At 56.1% G+C, this 17,761-nt stretch overlaps 1 protein-coding gene across 6 annotated transcripts in view; it reads left to right on the top strand.

Moving 5' to 3' along the window:
• The window catches only part of VIPR1 (vasoactive intestinal peptide receptor 1), a 33,565-nt gene extending 16,006 nt beyond the window's left edge, over window positions 1–17,559 (top strand). For 2 of the 6 annotated variants that reach the window (XM_023260677.2, XM_011286255.4), the window contains exons 3-13: window positions 59–166; window positions 6,776–6,882; window positions 8,299–8,405; window positions 8,836–8,968; window positions 11,069–11,222; window positions 11,747–11,807; window positions 12,009–12,075; window positions 12,449–12,540; window positions 14,975–15,104; window positions 15,354–15,395; window positions 16,112–17,559. In XM_023260677.2, coding sequence (XP_023116445.2) covers window positions 59–166; window positions 6,776–6,882; window positions 8,299–8,405; window positions 8,836–8,968; window positions 11,069–11,222; window positions 11,747–11,807; window positions 12,009–12,075; window positions 12,449–12,540; window positions 14,975–15,104; window positions 15,354–15,395; window positions 16,112–16,303 — 1,193 coding nt within the window. In that variant the 3' untranslated portion in view covers window positions 16,304–17,559. Of the gene's footprint in view, window positions 1–58; window positions 167–5,000; window positions 5,450–6,775; window positions 6,883–8,298; window positions 8,406–8,835; window positions 8,969–11,068; window positions 11,223–11,746; window positions 11,808–12,008; window positions 12,076–12,448; window positions 12,541–14,974; window positions 15,105–15,353; window positions 15,396–16,111 lie in introns of those variants that run through there. The other 4 variants (XM_023260679.2, XM_023260678.2, XM_045037794.1 and 1 more) reach the window with 4 other exon arrangements.
• Window positions 17,560–17,761: the final 202 nt, after the last annotated feature.

Raw genomic sequence — 17,761 nt, 5'->3', positions numbered from 1 at the left:
AGCCTGGAGGCACTTGGTGGCCATGCTGACCTCTGCGTCCTCTGCCTTCACCCCTCAGGCTGCAGCAAGATGTGGGACAACCTCACCTGCTGGCCAGCCACCCCTCCGGGCCAGGTGGTCGTCTTGGACTGCCCCCTCATTTATAAGTTCTTCTCTCCAGTTCAAGGTAAGAGCCTTGGGTGGAAGCAAGGGAGCCGGGGCAGCACAAGTGATGCCAGCTGGAGTGGGTACTCACCTGTCAAGGAAGTGAGAAGGCAAACGGGAAGGGGTCAAGGGGGTGAGCAATTGGGGGTGCGGGAGGAGCTTTGTGGAAGAGGATGTGCCAGAACTGGGTCTTTGAAGGATTCATGGGATTTGATTAGCTCTTCACGTAAAAGATAAACACGTGGGAAGGGCTCGCTAAATATTTGCTCAGCAGTTGATAACCAATTGACTGACAGATACAGGACTAATTATGGCTCCCATGTTCCCCGTTGTCTTGGGCTGGTCATGATTCAGTCTTTCACTGCCTGGAGCCGATGACCTTTTGGGCTTTGCTTACACACCTTGTCATGTTGTTTGTTTGTTTATTTGTTTGTTTTTATTTTGAGAGACAGCGAACGTGAGCAGGGGAGGGGCAGAGAAAGGAAGAGAGAATCCCAAGCAGGCTCTGTGCTGTCAGCACAGGGCCTGACACAGAGCTCGATCCCACAACTCTGAGACCATGACCTGAGCTGAAATCAAGAGTCTGACACTTAACCGAATGAGCCACCCAGGTGCCCCACACCTTATCATATTTTTAAATGAATGTTCCCATAGAAGGCAGAAAAGAAGAGGGGCCTCTTTAGGAACCGGGCTTTCTTGTTACTGATTAACCAAAGAACCTTTCCTGCATATATTCAGCCATTCTTTCACTCAGTGAATATTTATTAAACATCTACTAGCATGACAAGCATGGGCTAGACAAACACAGCATGAAAACAGCCATGCTATCTGCCCACAGGGACCTAACGTTCTAGTTGAAGAGACATTTAGCAAGAGAACAAACACGTGTCATAAATGGTAAGAAATGCCAGGAGGGAGAAGGGGGTAAGGCACAACATTAAGGCAGGTGTTCACGGATGGACGGGCTCGCCGAGGGGGTGCTACTGCGGCTTCTGTCTGAGGACCCGGAGGCCGGAAAGATCCTGGGCTGGGGGATCATTGAGAGGGAGAATCAGCAGCCTGTGGGATGGGCACTAAGGCAATGCAGTGGAGGCCAGGGCGGCTGGAGCAGAGAGAGCTCAGGGGAGGGGGGAGAGGAAAGAGACAGGTGGCAGAGGCCAGACCGTGCTGGCCCTGAGCACTGACTGAGGACTTGGGATTTTTTCCTAAGTTCACTGAGAAGCCACTGGAGGCCTGAAGCCAGTAACTGACATAGTCCAATGTAGGTTGAGGTTTTTAACCAGTAATTCAGATTTTTCATGAGAAGGAGGGATTCTGGTAGTGCAATGGGAAGACCCATTCACAGGGCAGCTGAAAAGTGGTAATCGTTCGGACTTAGAGTGTGGGTGGCAGAGGAGAGAAGTGGGAAACTTGCCCATGAAGGGTGTGCCAGGCTCATGGCGGGGAGGGAGAGATCCAGCATGCCCCTCTGGGGTTTAAGTTTGATGAGCTGAGACACTCACCAAGGACTAAGGGAGAGAAAAAAAAAAAGACGACTAAGGGAGGAGCAGGTCTGGAGTGGAGAGGATCCCAGGGAGGAGCCAGTCCAGAGTGGGGAGGATCCCAGGGAGGAGCAGGTCTGGAGTGGGGAGGATCCTTTGGAGGAGCAAGTCCAGAGGGGGAGGACCCGAGGGAAGAGCAGGTCTGGAGGGGGAAGCATTAATGAAGAGCAGGACCCAGAGTAGAATTCAGAGGGGGCGCCTGGGCGGCTCAGTTGGTTAAGCCTCCAGCTCTTGATTTCAGCTCGGGTCATGATCTCACAGTTTGTGAGATCGAGCCCTACGTTGGGCTCTGTGCTGACCGCTGGAGCCTGCTTGGGATTCTCTCTCCCCCTCTCTCTCTGCCCCTCCCCTCCTCGTGCTCTGTCTCCTCTCTCTCTCTCTCTCTCTCTCTCTCTCTCTTAAATAAACATTAAAAAAAATCTTTTAAAGAATTCAGAGACTGAGCAGAAAGACTCTTGGGCATCTCTTACTTCAGGTGGCCTTTGCCTCTCTGGACCCGTTTCCCTGTTTCTAAAATGGGGACAGGAGGTGGGCCAAAGGGACTCTTTGGGGCAGGCTGGTTCTTCCCCCCAGGGCTCCGTGTTGTGGCCTCGGCAGTCAGTGAACGAGAGATGTCAGTGCCCGCCCTGGGGAGTCTGGGAGCAGTCACAGATGTGCCGTATTCCAGGCCAGCCCCCACCTAGCCCAGCTCTCCAGCGGAACCCGGCACCTGGGTGGGGAGGCGAGGAGCTCCTCTGGCAGCTCTCAGGTGTCCAATCGGCAGAGCCTGCAACCAGCCTTCTCTCAGATTCCCTGGAAGTGCCGGCTACTTGTGCTCCTCCCCGACACTCTGCTAATTGCATTCCTCCTGACGGCATTTCCTTCTGTCCCTGCTGGAATTATCAAGGCAGCAACTTCACATAAGAATCTGGACCACAGCCCACCATCTGGCTAACCCTGAGGCTGCCAGCCTCCATGGGGCCCACATGGTGCCTTGGTGCAGATGAGAAAAAGGTAGCCCTTCCTCAGGCAGAGTCAGCCTGTCACCAGAAGCCACCAAATGACAAGTTGAATATGAAATAGATTGCAGCCCCCACCATTTATCAGCCAGATGCCCTTGTGCAGTGGACAACCTGCACAGCTGTACTTGGTGCCTTAGCCTCTGAAAATGATGGAGAGAAACAGGAGACTAAGTTAGAGGCTGAAAATGTAAGGGAAAGAGGTGTGTTTTCCTGGGAGGAAGGTGTAAGCCAGTGACCTTAAACTCCAAAGAGGGAAGTTTGAGAGAAAGGCAAATGTGAAGCAGGAATAATACCATCCCTAACTCTAGTCCCTTTGGGTGACAGGACTGAGGAAGGAGTGTCCTCCCTGGAAGGGTTGGAAGGGACCTAGTTCTACAGGGAAGGCTGAAGACGCCTGAAGAGGATAAAGACTGTAGAGTTAGAAAGAAGTCATCTCCCGGGCTGGGTAAACATCCCGGGGGAAGAGTGCCGGCCAGGCAAGGGATTGCTCATCCAGGGACCAAAACGTTTGTGGGGACCTGATCCTTTAATTCGTGGTCTGTATGTCTTTCGTCTGTGGTGTTTTTACCTTTAAATATTTGAAAAGACATTTTTTAAGAGTGAAAACTAGGATCGCTAATTTGGTTGAGAAAATTCAACACAGGCTGCTAACTGTGTCTCTGGGGTCTAAGGGACACCTCCTCTCCCCATCCACCACCTGCACTGTGAAGCCATAGATAAGAGAGTTGTGATGCCAACCTAAGACGTTTGTCCCGGTTGACTGGGACAGGATACCACTGACAGGATTTTAGCAGGAGAGCACCACGGTCACATAGAGGATTTAGAACAATCTCTCCAACTCTCTTGGGTTGGGAGTGGGTTAGCGGGGACAGGAAAGCAGGGAGAGCCATCAGGAGGCTCCTACCTAATTCCGGGGAGATAAGGTGGTGGTGGTGGTGAGGAAGGGAGGCTGGGGCAGGACTCGTGGCTGAGGTGAGGTGGGGGGGGGGGGGCAGAAAGAGGGCAGTGGGAAGGAAACGAATACCCGATTTCTACCTCTAGTCACTGAGCCGTGCTTTTCACATGGAGGGCCCAGGGAAGAGTGGAGGGGTGGCTGTGACTTCTTTTCATGACATGGGGAGCAGGAAGAGACTCCTTCCTGCATATCACCCTCTACACACACAAGTTCTGCTGGTTCCCAGGGCCGGACTGGGCTGCGTCTTGGGGTCCCATGGTGGCCACCTTTGAGATCTCCTCAGGAAGAGTTCCCTTTGAGACCTGGGCCCCAGTCCCAGGGCTCTTCAAAGAGGCCACCCAATCTTGAAGATGTCCCCCTATCCCCTGCCTTCCCCCCAATACCCAGGGCGGCCAGGGTTCCAGGGGACAGGGTGACCCTTCAGCCGCTCTGGAAGTTCAGAAAGGTGCAGTCAGGCTAACCCAGGTCTGTATCCCAAGCCTGCTGCTTCCTTGCTGTGTGACCATGGGCAGATCACCTGTCTCAGCCTTGGCATCCCCCTCTTTGAGTGGAACTAATGATAGCTCCTGATCACTAGCTTTAACACAGTACTGTTTGTTGCCTCCTCCTCCCCCCCCCCCCAGAAGGCATGAGAAGTTGCTGTGTAGATACAGATGGGGCACCTAATTCATGGTACCAGGTGCCTGCTATGTCATGGGCCTGGCCCATGGGGCCCTGGTCCTTCTGGTGAGAGTGGAGCTCAAAACTTGAGGCATTAGTGTCCCAACCTCAAGGCTGGCTGATCTGACCTTGTCCCCTTTTTCTACTTGCCCCAGGCTGGTGGGGGAAGTCCACACAAGAATCGGATCCTGGGAGGGGCCCACGGTGAGCTCCCTAGATCTGGGGCTGAAGCAGGCCGGCGGTTTACTGACGGTCTGGTCAAAGCCTGCCTGGGCCACAAGGGGGAAAGCTAAGGAGCTGAGCAGGGCCAGCAGGAGGACCTCTCTCTCGTGCTGGGAGCCCCCTGCAGCAGCGTGCTCGGGAGGCCTGAGCGGGAAAGGGCTGCCAAATCAGCAGCCGGCCCAGCCCAGTGCCTCTTCGTCAGCAAAGTCCCTCCTGCTTCCTCCAGGACCGCGCAGTGGCAAGAGACCCAGGCCCAGCTAGTCCTCCCTGACTGTCCCCAGCCCCCCAGCTGTCCCTCAATTCCTCAGCCATAAAGTAGGGTGCTAAGAACCTCTTTCAAATGGCAGCCAGGAGGATTAACAGAAATAGGGGACAGGGAATCACCTGGTATATTCCAAGCACACAGCCAAGTTTAGAAATAGTGGATGTACATGCACGGTGGACCCCCCCCCCGCCCCCCACCGAGCTCTCTGGACAGCTCGACGTCTCCAACAGCTCTGCACCTGGACACCTGACACAAGTCCCCAGGTCCCTTCAGTGCAGACGGGGGCAATGGGGCAGCTGAGAAGACTCTGGGGGTCACACCTGCTCTACCCTCTTCTCTCCGTGTGGCCTTGGGCAAGTGACCAACCACTTGGAGCCTCACTTCTCAAGTGTGAACTGGGCTTCCCTTCCTCACTGGAGGGTGGAGGGGACTGAGACACTGAGCCTACACTGCTCTGTACAGTACTGATGAATGAAGAGTTCTCGAACTTGTCTTTGTGATGCAGCTGCTGCTGCTGCTGCTGCCGCCGATGCTGCTGGTGGTGGTGATGGGAACCATGGTGGTGACCGTGATGGTGACGATCGTGGTGGTGCTGGTGGCGGTACTAATGATGGTGACAGTGATGATACCAGTGATGATGGGGACAGTGGCTGTGGTGCTGGTGAGGAAGGAGCTATAGGGCAAGGACGTTAGGACCCATCTTCTTTCTCAGCTTCACCTCACCTCCTTCCCTACTGTGCTCTCCCTCCTCCTCCCTCTTCCTCCATCCCTTCACCTCCTGCTCCTGCCTCTTCTCTCTTCCTGCCACCCCCACCCTCCTCTCTCCCTCTTTCCTCCTCCTCCTTCTCCTCCTCTTTCCCCCTTCCCCTCCCCCATAAGCCAGCTTTCACCCCGGACTCCAGTGCCCCTTTAATGAGTCCTGGGATAGAGGGACGGGGATCTTCTCTGGCTCACCCATTTTCCTTCTTTTTTCTTTTTTCAGTTTATTTATTTATTTTGAGAGAGAGCTAGAGAGCAAGCAGGACAGGGAGAGAAACCCAAACAGACTCCACACTGTCAGCGCAGAGCCGGATGTGGGGCTCAAACTCACAACCCTGGAATCATGACCTGAGCCAAAATCAACAGTTGGACGCTTAACCGACTGAGACCTTCCGGCACCCCTGGCTCACCCATTTTCTATTCAACTCCTCTCCAGGGCTAGAGAGTGGGCAGCCTCAAGGTAGCCCTCAGGTCACAGGCACTCTCATCAGCCCTGTCCCTTCGCTACAGCTTTGGGCCTCCAAGGGCAGTGGAGAACTCGGTGAAGTTCAGCCGCAAGCTCCTGCAGCGCTGTGCTGCTCGATTCCCTGCACACACATGCCTTTGCCCGGGCAGGTTCCCTGCCAGGACTCCCTGCTTCTCCGTTCATGAGCATTTCAGACCTGCACCCTTAACCAGGTGCCCTCCACCCCCACTTCCTGCCTCACCTTTGGTCCCTCTCCAGCAGCACATCTGAGCCACACCAGGTGTGGGAGGAAATCAGGCCCATCGGCCCAGGCGAGCTGACCCAGGAGGAGTCCCGCGGCCCAGCCACAGGACAGAGAAACCATCTGCCACACCGGCTCCTGTGGCCCTGTGACAAGAGTGAACATTTAGCTCATGACAAGGGTCCTGGGTCATTCTATACCAAGAATTCAGGCCGTGACAAAAATCGCTTTATTTATCTTGCACCCGGCATCAGTTTCAGACACGAACAAGGGGCAAAGCTGAGCCCAGGAATGTCTGCTCTGACTGTTACTCGTGTTGCCAAGCCCTGGAAGAGCTTTTCCCTGCCCCAAGTGCCCCGGCAGCTCCCTGGGAGTCTGGGTCAGGGCCGCTGGAGCCTGATACAACCGGGGGTGCCGGGGAAAGGCTGAGCTCAGAAACAGCCCGGCCCCATACCTACTCCACGGACTCACGCTCCTCCCAGCCTCAACCTCTCTCCTCTCCTCCTCTCCCCTCCACCCAGGCCGCAACGTGAGCCGCAGCTGCACCAACGAGGGCTGGACGCACCTGGAACCTGGCCCCTACCCCATTGCCTGTGGCCTGAATGACAAAGCATCAGATTTGGAAGAGGTGGGCCTCAGTCTACCCCTGCCCTCCCACAGTGCCTTGGCCTGCAAGGCTCCTTCCACACTCTCCCAGCAAGGAGTGAGGTTGCTGTCTAGGCCGAAGCCAGGACTCGTGGGGTCTGCCTTCCCCAGCCTCCTCCCTTGCCAGGCCTGCATTTCCAGGGGCTCATCCCCCTCTCTGTCCCTGACAGAGAACAGGAAGGGGACTTTCATGAGGATGACACACAGCGGCGAAAGCTGAAACAGCACTCGGCCCTCCGGCCGGGCCACCCCGCTGACTCATGGAAGCCTTGCTCCAGCCCTAGAGGGGCAGGGAGGGCAGATATCATCTTCCTATCTCATGCAGAGGGGAAACTGAGGGGCAGATCCTCAGCAGCCAGTCAGGGATAGGGACAAGACCATGGTCCTCAGTCCCAGGACAGGCATATGCCCTGGAGCAGCTGAAGCATGAATGGTTGCTGTGCAGATGTGGGCCCCGGAGCCACGTGGGGATACTGATGGGAAGCGAGAGTATAACTGGAGTCCTGAGCTAGGAGCCCCCTCACTGCTTTGGTGTGGGGTCGTGGGTATGTGTGTGTGTCCGTCTGTTGTGACGCTTGTCCCACCCCCAGACACCCTTCTCAGAGCTTTTGCTCCTCCCACAAGGGCAACTTCTTCAGAGGCCTTCAAAGCCCACCAGGTCCCCAGGCAGGATCTAAATCCCCCAAATCCCACTTAACCACTTGCCTGTTCTCCAGCAGCGTGTGGGACGTGGAGAGAAACAAGGGACTCACCCAGTGGCCAAGGATCTGCATACGTGTCCCTAGGGAGGGTTCCTGGAGGGGCCAGCCAGGAGCCTTTGGATTCCAGATTAGTCCTGTCCCCCTGCAGAAAGGCTAGATTGCCCTCCTCCTGCTGACCCCTGCCTCTGAGAGCCCCAGAAGGGAAATTGACCCAGTGTCGTCTTTAGTATTCTAATTCCCTGTGTGGCTCTCTCGCCGCATGGCGGGAGGTCCTCATGTGGAGTCTGAAGGGCACAGTGTTGGGCCGCCGGGGGGCCGTGCCCAAAGCTGGCACGGAAGGGGTGCTGAACACATGACTGCAGAATGAACAAACGGGCACATGGAACGCGTGAGGTCTTTGCTCTTTCCGTCACTGACATTTCCCTCATGAAAGAGCAGAGAGAGGAGGTTCAAGTCAACCCCCGCCCCGCCCTGGGAAGCAGTCCTGTCCCGTCTGTGGAAACCCAGGGGAGGGGTGTCAGGGGTCCGGGGACTGGAGGGGGCAGCTCAGCTGCTCTTGGGACCCTGGAGTCTCTTCATCTGCCAAGGCAGGGATGGGAGGCAGGGTGCGTAAGGCACGCACCCCTGCCAGTACCCCCTAGGTGAGCCCACCCCACCCCCACCTAAGACCCCCAACCCCGCCACCCTCTTCCCTCTAGCAGCAGCAGTCGATGTTCTACAGTTCTGTGAAGACCATCTACACCGTCGGCCACAGCCTGTCCCTCGCTGCCCTTCTGGTGGCTACGGCCATCTTGAGCCTGTTCAGGTGAGGTCCAGCCGCAGCAACAAGCCTCAGCAGACCTAGCCAGGTCGCTCCTGTGCTCGAGCCCAGCCTGGCCCAGTCATGCTCTGGCCCCCTTCCCTGTCACCCCCAGGCAGCATAGAGTCCCTGCCCTGTCCCCCTACCACGCCAGCCTCCCCTGGAGAGAGCAGGCTGCTCAAAGTGCTCCGCCTGTCTCGGCCTAGTCCCCATGGGATGGCCCTGCACCTGGAGATCGGGCACCAGAGGGTGGGGCAGGCTCTGGAGGCTGAGGCACTCGGAGGCCAGGCTGCACCAGGGTTGTGCCCGGGGGCGGGGCCTGCCCTTGGAAGCCCTATGCTCCCCCGCCCTGCCCTTGCTCCGAGCGCTGGACAGTGTGGTTGGAGTGGGGGGTCCGAGGCCCCCTCAGCCTCCCAGCTCTGCCCGCCTTGCACAGGAAGCTCCACTGCACGCGGAACTACATCCACATGCACCTCTTCATATCCTTCATCCTGAGGGCCACCGCTGTCTTCATCAAAGACTTGATCCTGTTCAACAGCGAGGACGTGGACTATTGCACCAAGGGCTCGGTGAGGACCCTGCCCAGGCCCACCTCCCTCTCCCTCTTCGCCTTTACCTTCTCCAATCTCAGTCCCTCTCCACCTGCTGCTTCTCCCCCCTTCCTCTCTTCTCCTTCCTCCTCTCCCTCCCCAAGAATGGCCAAACCCCTACCCAACCCCGTCTGCAGCTCCTTGAATCCCACCCCCCTCCCAGCCACAGGAAGTGGTGCTCAGCCACCTGGGAGGGAGCTCACAGACCTGCCCCTGCCTGTGACGGATGCCTCTCCTTGGTGGGAAATGCGACACTTCATAGCCAGAGTCCACAGTCCCCCGTCCCTCCTCTGTTGCTAACTTCCAGAGTGATCTTTGGGAACTCCCTGCCTCAGTTTCCCCATCTTGCAAGGACTTCCAAGCTTCCATCCTACTCCCCCACCCCTACCACCACCTGGATTCGGTCCAGATACACACACAGCCCTTCTCTTCCCTTCTTCCCCTGCCATCAGTCCGTTCTGGGCCTTCCTCAGGAAGGGAAGTTAAGACAGTGTCTAAGGAATTAATTGCCCGTCACTAAGGGGTCCATCTCCAAATGACTGTGTGCTCAGGACCCCCTCCCTGAGTGCCCTGGAGCTAAGACAGAGAGTCCAAGACCAGCCCTGGCTCCTACCCATTCCTGTGGCCAGTGACTCTGCTTCATGAGGACCTACCCCGGGGGCAGTGCATTATTTTGGGCGTCAGCAATACCTTCTCAGAGAATGGACCTATGATGGTGGAGTCTTAGGCATGTAGACAAGAAGGAAGGGAAACGCAGGGTAGCCACCCTGGACAATCCCAGAGCTCCTCAGAGGATCCCACCCAGGAGCTGGGGCCCATGAGCCATGGACCTGGAGAAGCCAGGAAGCCTCCAGCACACTTGTTAAGGATAATTGTGGAGACTGGCTTTCTGATTCATTAGCAGCTCTCGGAAGCTTTTCTAAGGCAAGAAGCACAGATAACTGTCCTATTAAAGAGATGAGCTATTCTAGTTGCAAGGCAAGTGGGGGAGGATGGGGGACACAGGCCCGCCTATAGCTGGAAGGACTGGAGTGGGACCTGAAGGAGCTTGCAGCCACAGGAAGAGGAGAGCAGACTACTGAGGATGCCTCAAAGCCAAGGGCACAGAAAGGAAGGAGTGGAATCTAGAGAGCTTCCCGGAGGGGGGAGGGCTTTAAGTGCTGGCTCACAGGTATTGGGGCTTGATCTGAAATGGAAAACTTTCTGGGAGAGAACAGAGGACAGAGAAGGTCCTCCAGTTGTGCCAGGTGGGCCACCCAGAGCCCCAAGTTGCCCTACTTCTGCCTCCTCTTGCCTCTTCTCCTCAACACTTCCATCAGGGCCCCACTCCACAGCCCATAGCCTACAGCCCCACATATTCAGGGAACCCTTGCAAACCCAAGCAAGAATTCTCCTCATACCTCTTCTAGCTACCTTCCATGCTAATTGAAATAAGGTGAATGAGTAGGTGGGGGCGGGGTTAAGTGAATGGGCAGGTAGACGGATGCTGAGTAAATAGATGCGTGGATGGCTGTACAGGTGGAAGGATAGATGGGTAAAGTAGGAAAAATTGGGTAGATGACAGGTAGAGGGGTGGATGAGTAGACAGGAGGTTGGATGAATGGATGGATAGCTGGTTAGGTGTGTGGGTTGGTAGAGGATGGCTAATAGGTGGATAGGTAGAAGAATGGAGAGATAGGTAGGTGAGTGCATGGGTGGGCTGATGGACGGGAAGATGAATAAATGATCAGTGGATGGACAGACAGATGGGTGAGCTGGTAGAACACCTAGTGGGTAAATAAACGGATAGGTGGGCAGATGGATGGTTGGATGGGTAGGTGGGTAGATAGACATATAGAAGGAAAATGAATAGATGATAAATTGATGGATGGATCGTTAAATCTGCAAACTTATCCCCAAATATCAGATGATCTAAAATCAGGGATAACGGGAAAACCACCGGGTACATTTCGAAAGGGACAATGCAAGAACAACAAAGAGATTAAGCTGGCCGTGCTGCACCTGTGTTTGTTGCCCCAAACGGAGATGTGGGCAGGCAGGGGACCCCAGTGAGCCCCTTCTCTGTTCCTCCCCCTGCAGGTGAGCTGTAAGGCAGCCATGGTCTTGTTCCAGTACTGTATCATGGCCAACTTCTTCTGGCTGCTGGTGGAGGGCCTCTACCTGCACACCCTGCTGGCTGTCTCCTTCTTCTCTGAGCGGAAGTACTTCTGGGGGTACATACTCATCGGCTGGGGTATGGTACCAGGGAGGGCTGCCAGGCTGGGGACGGAAGGGGCAAGGCCTGGGGAGCTCACTAGGGGGTGGGTGCCAACCCTGCCTGCACTCGTAGGTCTCCCTGGGCCGCCGGTCCTGCCTACCAGGCTCTAGGCCAAGAGTTGACAAAAGTCCCCCCCCCAGTGTCTGACCCCCGGGTAGGTGCCCTCAGGCTGCAGCTGAAACTAGAGCTGATCTGTGGGACAGAGAGTTTCTGTGAGCATCCATTTCCCCTTCAGCCCTTGAAACGCAGGGCCACTGCTAGTCTGTAAAGTGCCCCTGTCAAATTGAGAAAAAGACCCTCCCTTTAGGGGGACACAGCCCCTCGGGCATAGCGCTCCACCCCCTCAGTAGAGCAAGCATGTTTGCACAGTGAACGGCCTGTGCAACCGCAGGTGGCAGCCCCGGAAACCCACTCTTCTCTCCCTCCCTTTCTCTCTCTTTCTCTCTCCTAAATCTCTCTCTTGTGCCCTTTCCTCTTTTTCTTTTCTTTGACCCTGACAGGGGTGCCCAGCATATTCACCATTGTGTGGACAATCATCAGGCTCTATTTTGAGGATACTGGGTGAGCTGCCACCCCGCCCCCTCCCCCAGGCTGCCATCATCTGGGTCAGATCCCCTAGGTGGGATGAAGGGAAGCTGGGAGGCACAGACTCTGGGCCTATGGTCTCTAAAGGGCTCGGGGGCAGAGCCGGAGCACCTGGGAGGGCCTCTGACCCTGGCTGAGGACAACCGTTCTCATTCTCCCCCACCATGCCCTATCCAGATGCTGGAACACCATCAACTCCTCATTTTGGTGGATCATAAAGGCCCCCATCCTCACCTCCATCTTGGTAAGGCCTCCTCCCACCACGTAGAGATGGGGAAACTGAGGCCTAGATTGGGTAGTCCACTGACTTCAGGTCACACAGGAAATTCGTGTCAGGATCAGAACGGAAACACAGGCTTCCCAGTGACTCTAGGCAGGGTCGTCCCCATCCTTTCCCCCATCAGTTTCTCCTCTAGGGTAAAGAACACAGATGGGGAGGGCCAGTCCTTCAAGATGTGAAGTAGAATTCCCAGATGACCCCCCAAAGTGGGGAAAGCTAGGGAAGAGAGAAGACGGATAGACAGCAGGGTCCTGGGGAAGAAACCAGGACATCAGTCCGGGGAGCTGGACCCCTCAGCCTCCCCTCTCTGACCACTAACCTTGGCCGCATCCACCAGGTGAACTTTATCCTGTTTATTTGCATTATCCGGATCCTGGTTCAGAAACTTCAGTCCCCAGATGTTGGGAAGAGTCACAGCAGCCCATACTCGTGAGTATGCTCTGGCTTCCCTGGTGTCGCCATCCCCCGTCCCCAAATCTGCCCACGTGTCTTTGAAGTTTTCCAGGAAGTCAGGTGACTCCAGAGTCACCAAAAAGCCACCTTGCTCTTGCCCACCTCCACCCCCCATGACCTGGCTCAGCCCACAAGTGTCCCCCGCTCCATCCCTCCCTACCCTTGCCAGGCCCATAAACCCCGTGCCCGCTTCCCCTGCAGTCACTTACCTAGCAAGCGATCTGCCCCAGGTATGTATCCACTGCCAAGCCAGGGAGCTTGAGAACACAACAGATCACTTGTGCCCTATTCACACCAGGTGCTCAGTCCCTGGCAAGGGCCTGGCACAGAAAAGGGACACAGTAAGTACACAGTAGATGGATGCCCTGGGGGAGCCCCCAGCTGAACAACGAGGTAGCCACATAGGATTAAGTAGTCCCCAGGAATAGTTAACAGCAGTTTCCATGCCAGGTGTGCTAAGGGGTTTCCACATACCATCTCATGTCATCCACACAGTCCCCTATAAACTGTCCACATTTTACAGGTAAGGAAACTGACACTCACTCCCTCCTCTTCAAGGATTTGGGAGCACATGGCCCTGGCAGGGGGGAGGGCACAGTGTCCCTGGGACAGTGGTCATGCTCCTTGCTTGGAAAGAAAGGTGTGAGGGCTGTCTTCTGCTCTTGGCAAGACTGGAGAAACAGGAAGGTTTTCATGAGAACAGGGCTTGAAGCCAGAACTAAAGAAACACGGGCAGGGTGGCTGTGAGGAGGTGAGTAGGGGTCTGCATGCCTACCGATGGGAACAAGAGACTGATAATCAGTGCTGCAGAGACAGGACAACCCTGGAGCATCCCATAAGGGCCGCCCAGTCCTGGGATTCTGGACCGTTCTTGGCCTGGCTTCTCTTTGGAGAGTCTTGTGCTGTGGTTCTAAGATTCTTAGCTAGAATGTCACGAGCTGCTGGATTTAGGATTCTATTCTGGAATCCTGTGATTCTCTCTGATGAGACTAAGACTCACGTTCCTGGTGTGACGGCATTCTCCCCCGCTGGGTGCGTAGGAGGAACTTCCCCTCCAGTCTGAGAACAGGGCCTGTAGCCTGCCAAGGGGCAGTACATCAGGCCCGGGCATCCTTATCCTCTGCTTTGCCTGTGGGGCCCGGTTTGCCCCAATGCACAACTGCTCCAAAGGGCTTGAATCTGAGGCAAAGGAAGCCGGTCATCACCAGGTCCACGTGGGTGAGATAGAAACTGAGCAGCTGTCGGCAGGCAGAGGGGTGGGGGGAATAGGAGATGGGGCTCCCCGCTGAGGGGCTGTCGGCTCCCACTCTCCACCTCCCCATAAGCCTTCAATTTAAAGAAAGCCTCCATCTGTCAGCCTTGGGCATGCGGGAGAGATTTGTGGCCAAAAAGGGGTGGGCAGTGCTCAGGATCTTGGCATGGCTGGGACCCAGGTCTAGGAAGGAGCAGGAGGGGCAAGGCTGGGGGACCTCGGGCCCAGGACTAGGTTTCCCTGGACTGACTTCCGAGGCAGAAGGGATCACGGCGGACACCCCCAGCCCTCAGACCTCTCTCAGCCAGGGAACCGTGAGTTCACTCTGTCTGGACCGGCTGAGGTCAGGTGGTTGGGAGGCCTGAACCAGGATGAGCCCTGCTGCACAGGAGAGGGATGAGTCATTTAGAATGAATATCGACCCTGTCAAACACACAAGGCTGGAGAAGGAGGAGCTGGTCCTTCAGAGCCTGCTGAGAGTGTGTGTATGGGTGTGGGGAGCCAGGGAGGGAGGGATGCAATCTCAGAAAAGGTGGCAACTTCTAGAGAAGTGGACAGGCAGAGAAGCCAAAGATGGACTAAACCAGGCATAAACCGGAGTGCCCAGCATCCTCCCGAGTGGCCTTGGGCATATGTGGTCAGCACCCCAATTACAAAATCTTCCTTCCCAAATGTCCTCATCCCTAGTAGAGAATTAGTCTCTTGTGGATGCACTGCACTTTATAACACCCAAAGTAGTTCTGAGTTTCCAGTGAGGCCCATTTCTGTAATTTGATCATATTAAGCATACATTTACCCCCACCGTAAAGATTAGGGAAACTGAGACCAGGAGAGGGGGAACCAGGATCTCCTGTTAGCTGAGACCATCTCTCCCTTGGCTGCCACAGACCCTGAAATACTATGTCTCATCCTCAGGGGTCAGCACTGACCTCCTCTATGGTCTCTCCTCCAGAAGGGTGAGAAAAGAGAGCTTCCTTCTCCTTCATGCTTCCTTTTAGGCTAGGAGACCTGGAGAGGGGGTGGAGGTGGAGGGTAGAGGCACTGCAGATATGGAACAGGAACACATGTGCACATAATACTTCCAGGAGCCAGCGGCACACATCCTGGTCATCATCCTTACCTCCTATACCCACTGTCTGCCCTCCCCCTTGTCCCCAGGAGGCTGGCCAAGTCCACTCTTCTGCTGATCCCCCTGTTTGGAGTGCACTACATCATGTTCGCCTTCTTTCCCAACAACTTTACAGCTGAGGTGAAAATGGTCTTTGAGCTCGTCATGGGGTCTTTCCAGGTATGAACCATCCACCAGTCTGCATTCTCCTCTGGGCTTTAAGGGAATTCAGCCTGGGGCCTTGGCCCCTTGCCACTGGATTCCATTTTTTTCCCACTGTAATAAGTCCTGATTAAGCACCTACTGTATGCTTTGCCCTTTGGTTAATCAGGGGAACGTAAGGACCAGGGCCAGGGGTGGTACAGGGGCTGGGGGGGGGGGGTTCCTGGAGTCTGTCCACCTCACCTCTCCTACTCCCTTCCTCCCCAGGGGTTTGTGGTGGCCATCCTGTACTGCTTCCTCAATGGCGAGGTAAGCCCCTCCCAGACCTTGGGGGCCAGGCAATAGCACTCAGGTTGAAACTCAGGTTTCAAGGTTCGGAAACACTAATGGGATAAGTGCAGAGCAAGGATGGGTTAAATCTTGCTACTCCAAGTGTGGTTGTCAGACTAGAAAACAGGTGATGGCACATACCTAGGACCTGGTTAAAAAGGCTGATTTCTGCCCTCTGCCCCCCAGACCTGCTGACTTAGAATCTACATTTTAAGACACACACACACACACACACACACACACACACCTGGGATTTGTGTGCACATTGGTTTGGTTAAGTGGCTGTGTCCAGCAAGTGGGGATAGGGGCAAGAGGGTGGACTGCCATTGGAGGCTGAGTTACCGTGGAGCCTGGTTACAAAGCACAGAAATCCATCCACTCAGATGAGCGCGAGTGAGCTGGGGGGCAGCGATCAGGGGGATGGGGATTCAGCCACCCCCAGGCAGTACCCCTCCCCCTCCCCGACTGCATTCTCTGATCCTCTCTGCCTCCCACCGCCTCTGGCTCCAAGGCCTTGATTTGACCCGGGTCCCCAGTGGTCCCACTGTGCACTAGCCTAGGTAGCATCCGGGTCTCTCAACTTAGACTCCCCAGGAGGATTTGACTGGCTGGCTCGGCACCCTAAATCCAGAGCAGCCCGATCGGCAGTGGAGGAGGCTTACTGGGGGCGGGCTTGAATACCTCCCTTTCCCCAGGTGCAGGCGGAGTTGCGGCGGAAGTGGCGGCGCTGGCACCTGCAGGGCTTCTTGGGCTCGGACCCTAAATACCAGCACCCGTCAGGAGGCAGCAACGGGGCCACATGCAGCACGCAGGTCTCCATTCTGACCCGCGTCAGCCCGGGCGCGCGCCGTTCCTCCAGCTTCCAGGCCGAAGTCTCCCTGGTCTGACCGCCAGGCGCCCAGGGGCCCCCAGCGGCTCCTCCCGTCCGCACCACCCACCCCGGGCGGCACCGGGGACCGAGGCCTGCCCGGGCGAGGCCAGCCCCGGCCCTGGGCTCGGAGGCTGCCCCGGTCCCCAGGCCACTGTCCGGACGCCCCTCAAGAACTCTGCCCTTGCGCTTGTCTGAGAGTAGGGTGCACAGATGCGGGAGCCGCTTCTCTGCAAGCAGGTGCGCCGGGGACTCCCACCTGAGAAGACGTGGGGTGGAGCTCAGCCATCAGACTCCTCCCCGAAAAGTCCTCGTCCGCCAAGCAGGGGCAAGAAGTCCACACACTCTCCCCTGACTCGGCGCTGGTGGCTCTCGGGCGCCGTCCAAGGCAGGCAACTGCCCGTCCTCGGACAATGAATGCGGGATCGTGGTGTGCGCCGAGGACGCAAAGATCTTGCCCCTGAAGATCACCGGCCACCACCACCTCGACGGAGCCTGAAGTTCCACCATTGCGTCAAGTTCCTTTGGGTTAAGCATTACCATTAAGGCATCTCTTCCCAGATGCGGTCGCCTCCCCCAGCGTCGTCCTCTGAGCTGCCAGCCCTTCCCAGTGGAGGAGTCTGCCTCAGACGGGTGTGGTTTTGATAGGGAGTTTAGTTTGGGGCGCACAGGTATCTCCATAGTCCCTGCTGAAGTGCAGTGGTCCCAGGATGGCTGGAACGATCGAGACTGCCACCAGCCCTGCCATCCCTACAGGCAGTGGGAGCTTCCCTTGGCCGCCCACCTATGTGCCAACCATCAGAACCAGGCTGAGAGATGTGCGCTCGTGCGCCCCTTAATCCTCCCATCAACCCAGCAAGGTGGGAACTACTGTCCCTATTTCACAGGTCAGGAAACTGAGTCTCACAGAGAGGTGCCTCGCCTTGTCACACAGGTAGGGTTCGATCTCAGATCCGTCAGATGAGAAAATGAAAGCACAAATTCTTAACTGCTGCTTTTTATATATTGTAACAAGCTTCATCCTCTTAGTTATTTGTATCACCACTGATATTATTGCTACCATCCCTGCAATCCCATTCCCACCCCAGCCACACTGGAGTGTGGCTGAGAAGTCCTCTAGCCCACATATTGTCTGGACAGGAGCCTGGTGGTCAATAACATCCTGTGCCTACCCTGCACCCTGTGGCCACATGGCTTCCTGCCCACACTCCAGCCAGAAGATCCCCCTCAGGACTGCAAACAGGCTGTGCGACAATAAATGTTGGGTTGAATCGGCTTGGCTTCCCTGGTGGTTGATGTTCCCACGTGACCTAAAACGGGGACCAGCTTTCAACTTACGGCCATTTTCCCCCATTCAGAGGAGGGGAGGTCGAAAGCATCACTGAAGCCAGCTGTCACCACCCTTCTGGCTTTGGATGGGAATCCTACACTTCTAGGAGAAGCACGGAGTTCTAAAGGCCTTCACCCCATGTCTCAT

Source organism: Felis catus, chromosome C2, assembly GCF_018350175.1.
Source record: "Felis catus isolate Fca126 chromosome C2, F.catus_Fca126_mat1.0, whole genome shotgun sequence".
NCBI classification, from domain to species: Eukaryota; Metazoa; Chordata; class Mammalia; order Carnivora; family Felidae; genus Felis; species Felis catus.
This window is presented reverse-complemented; position numbering and strand designations above follow the sequence as displayed.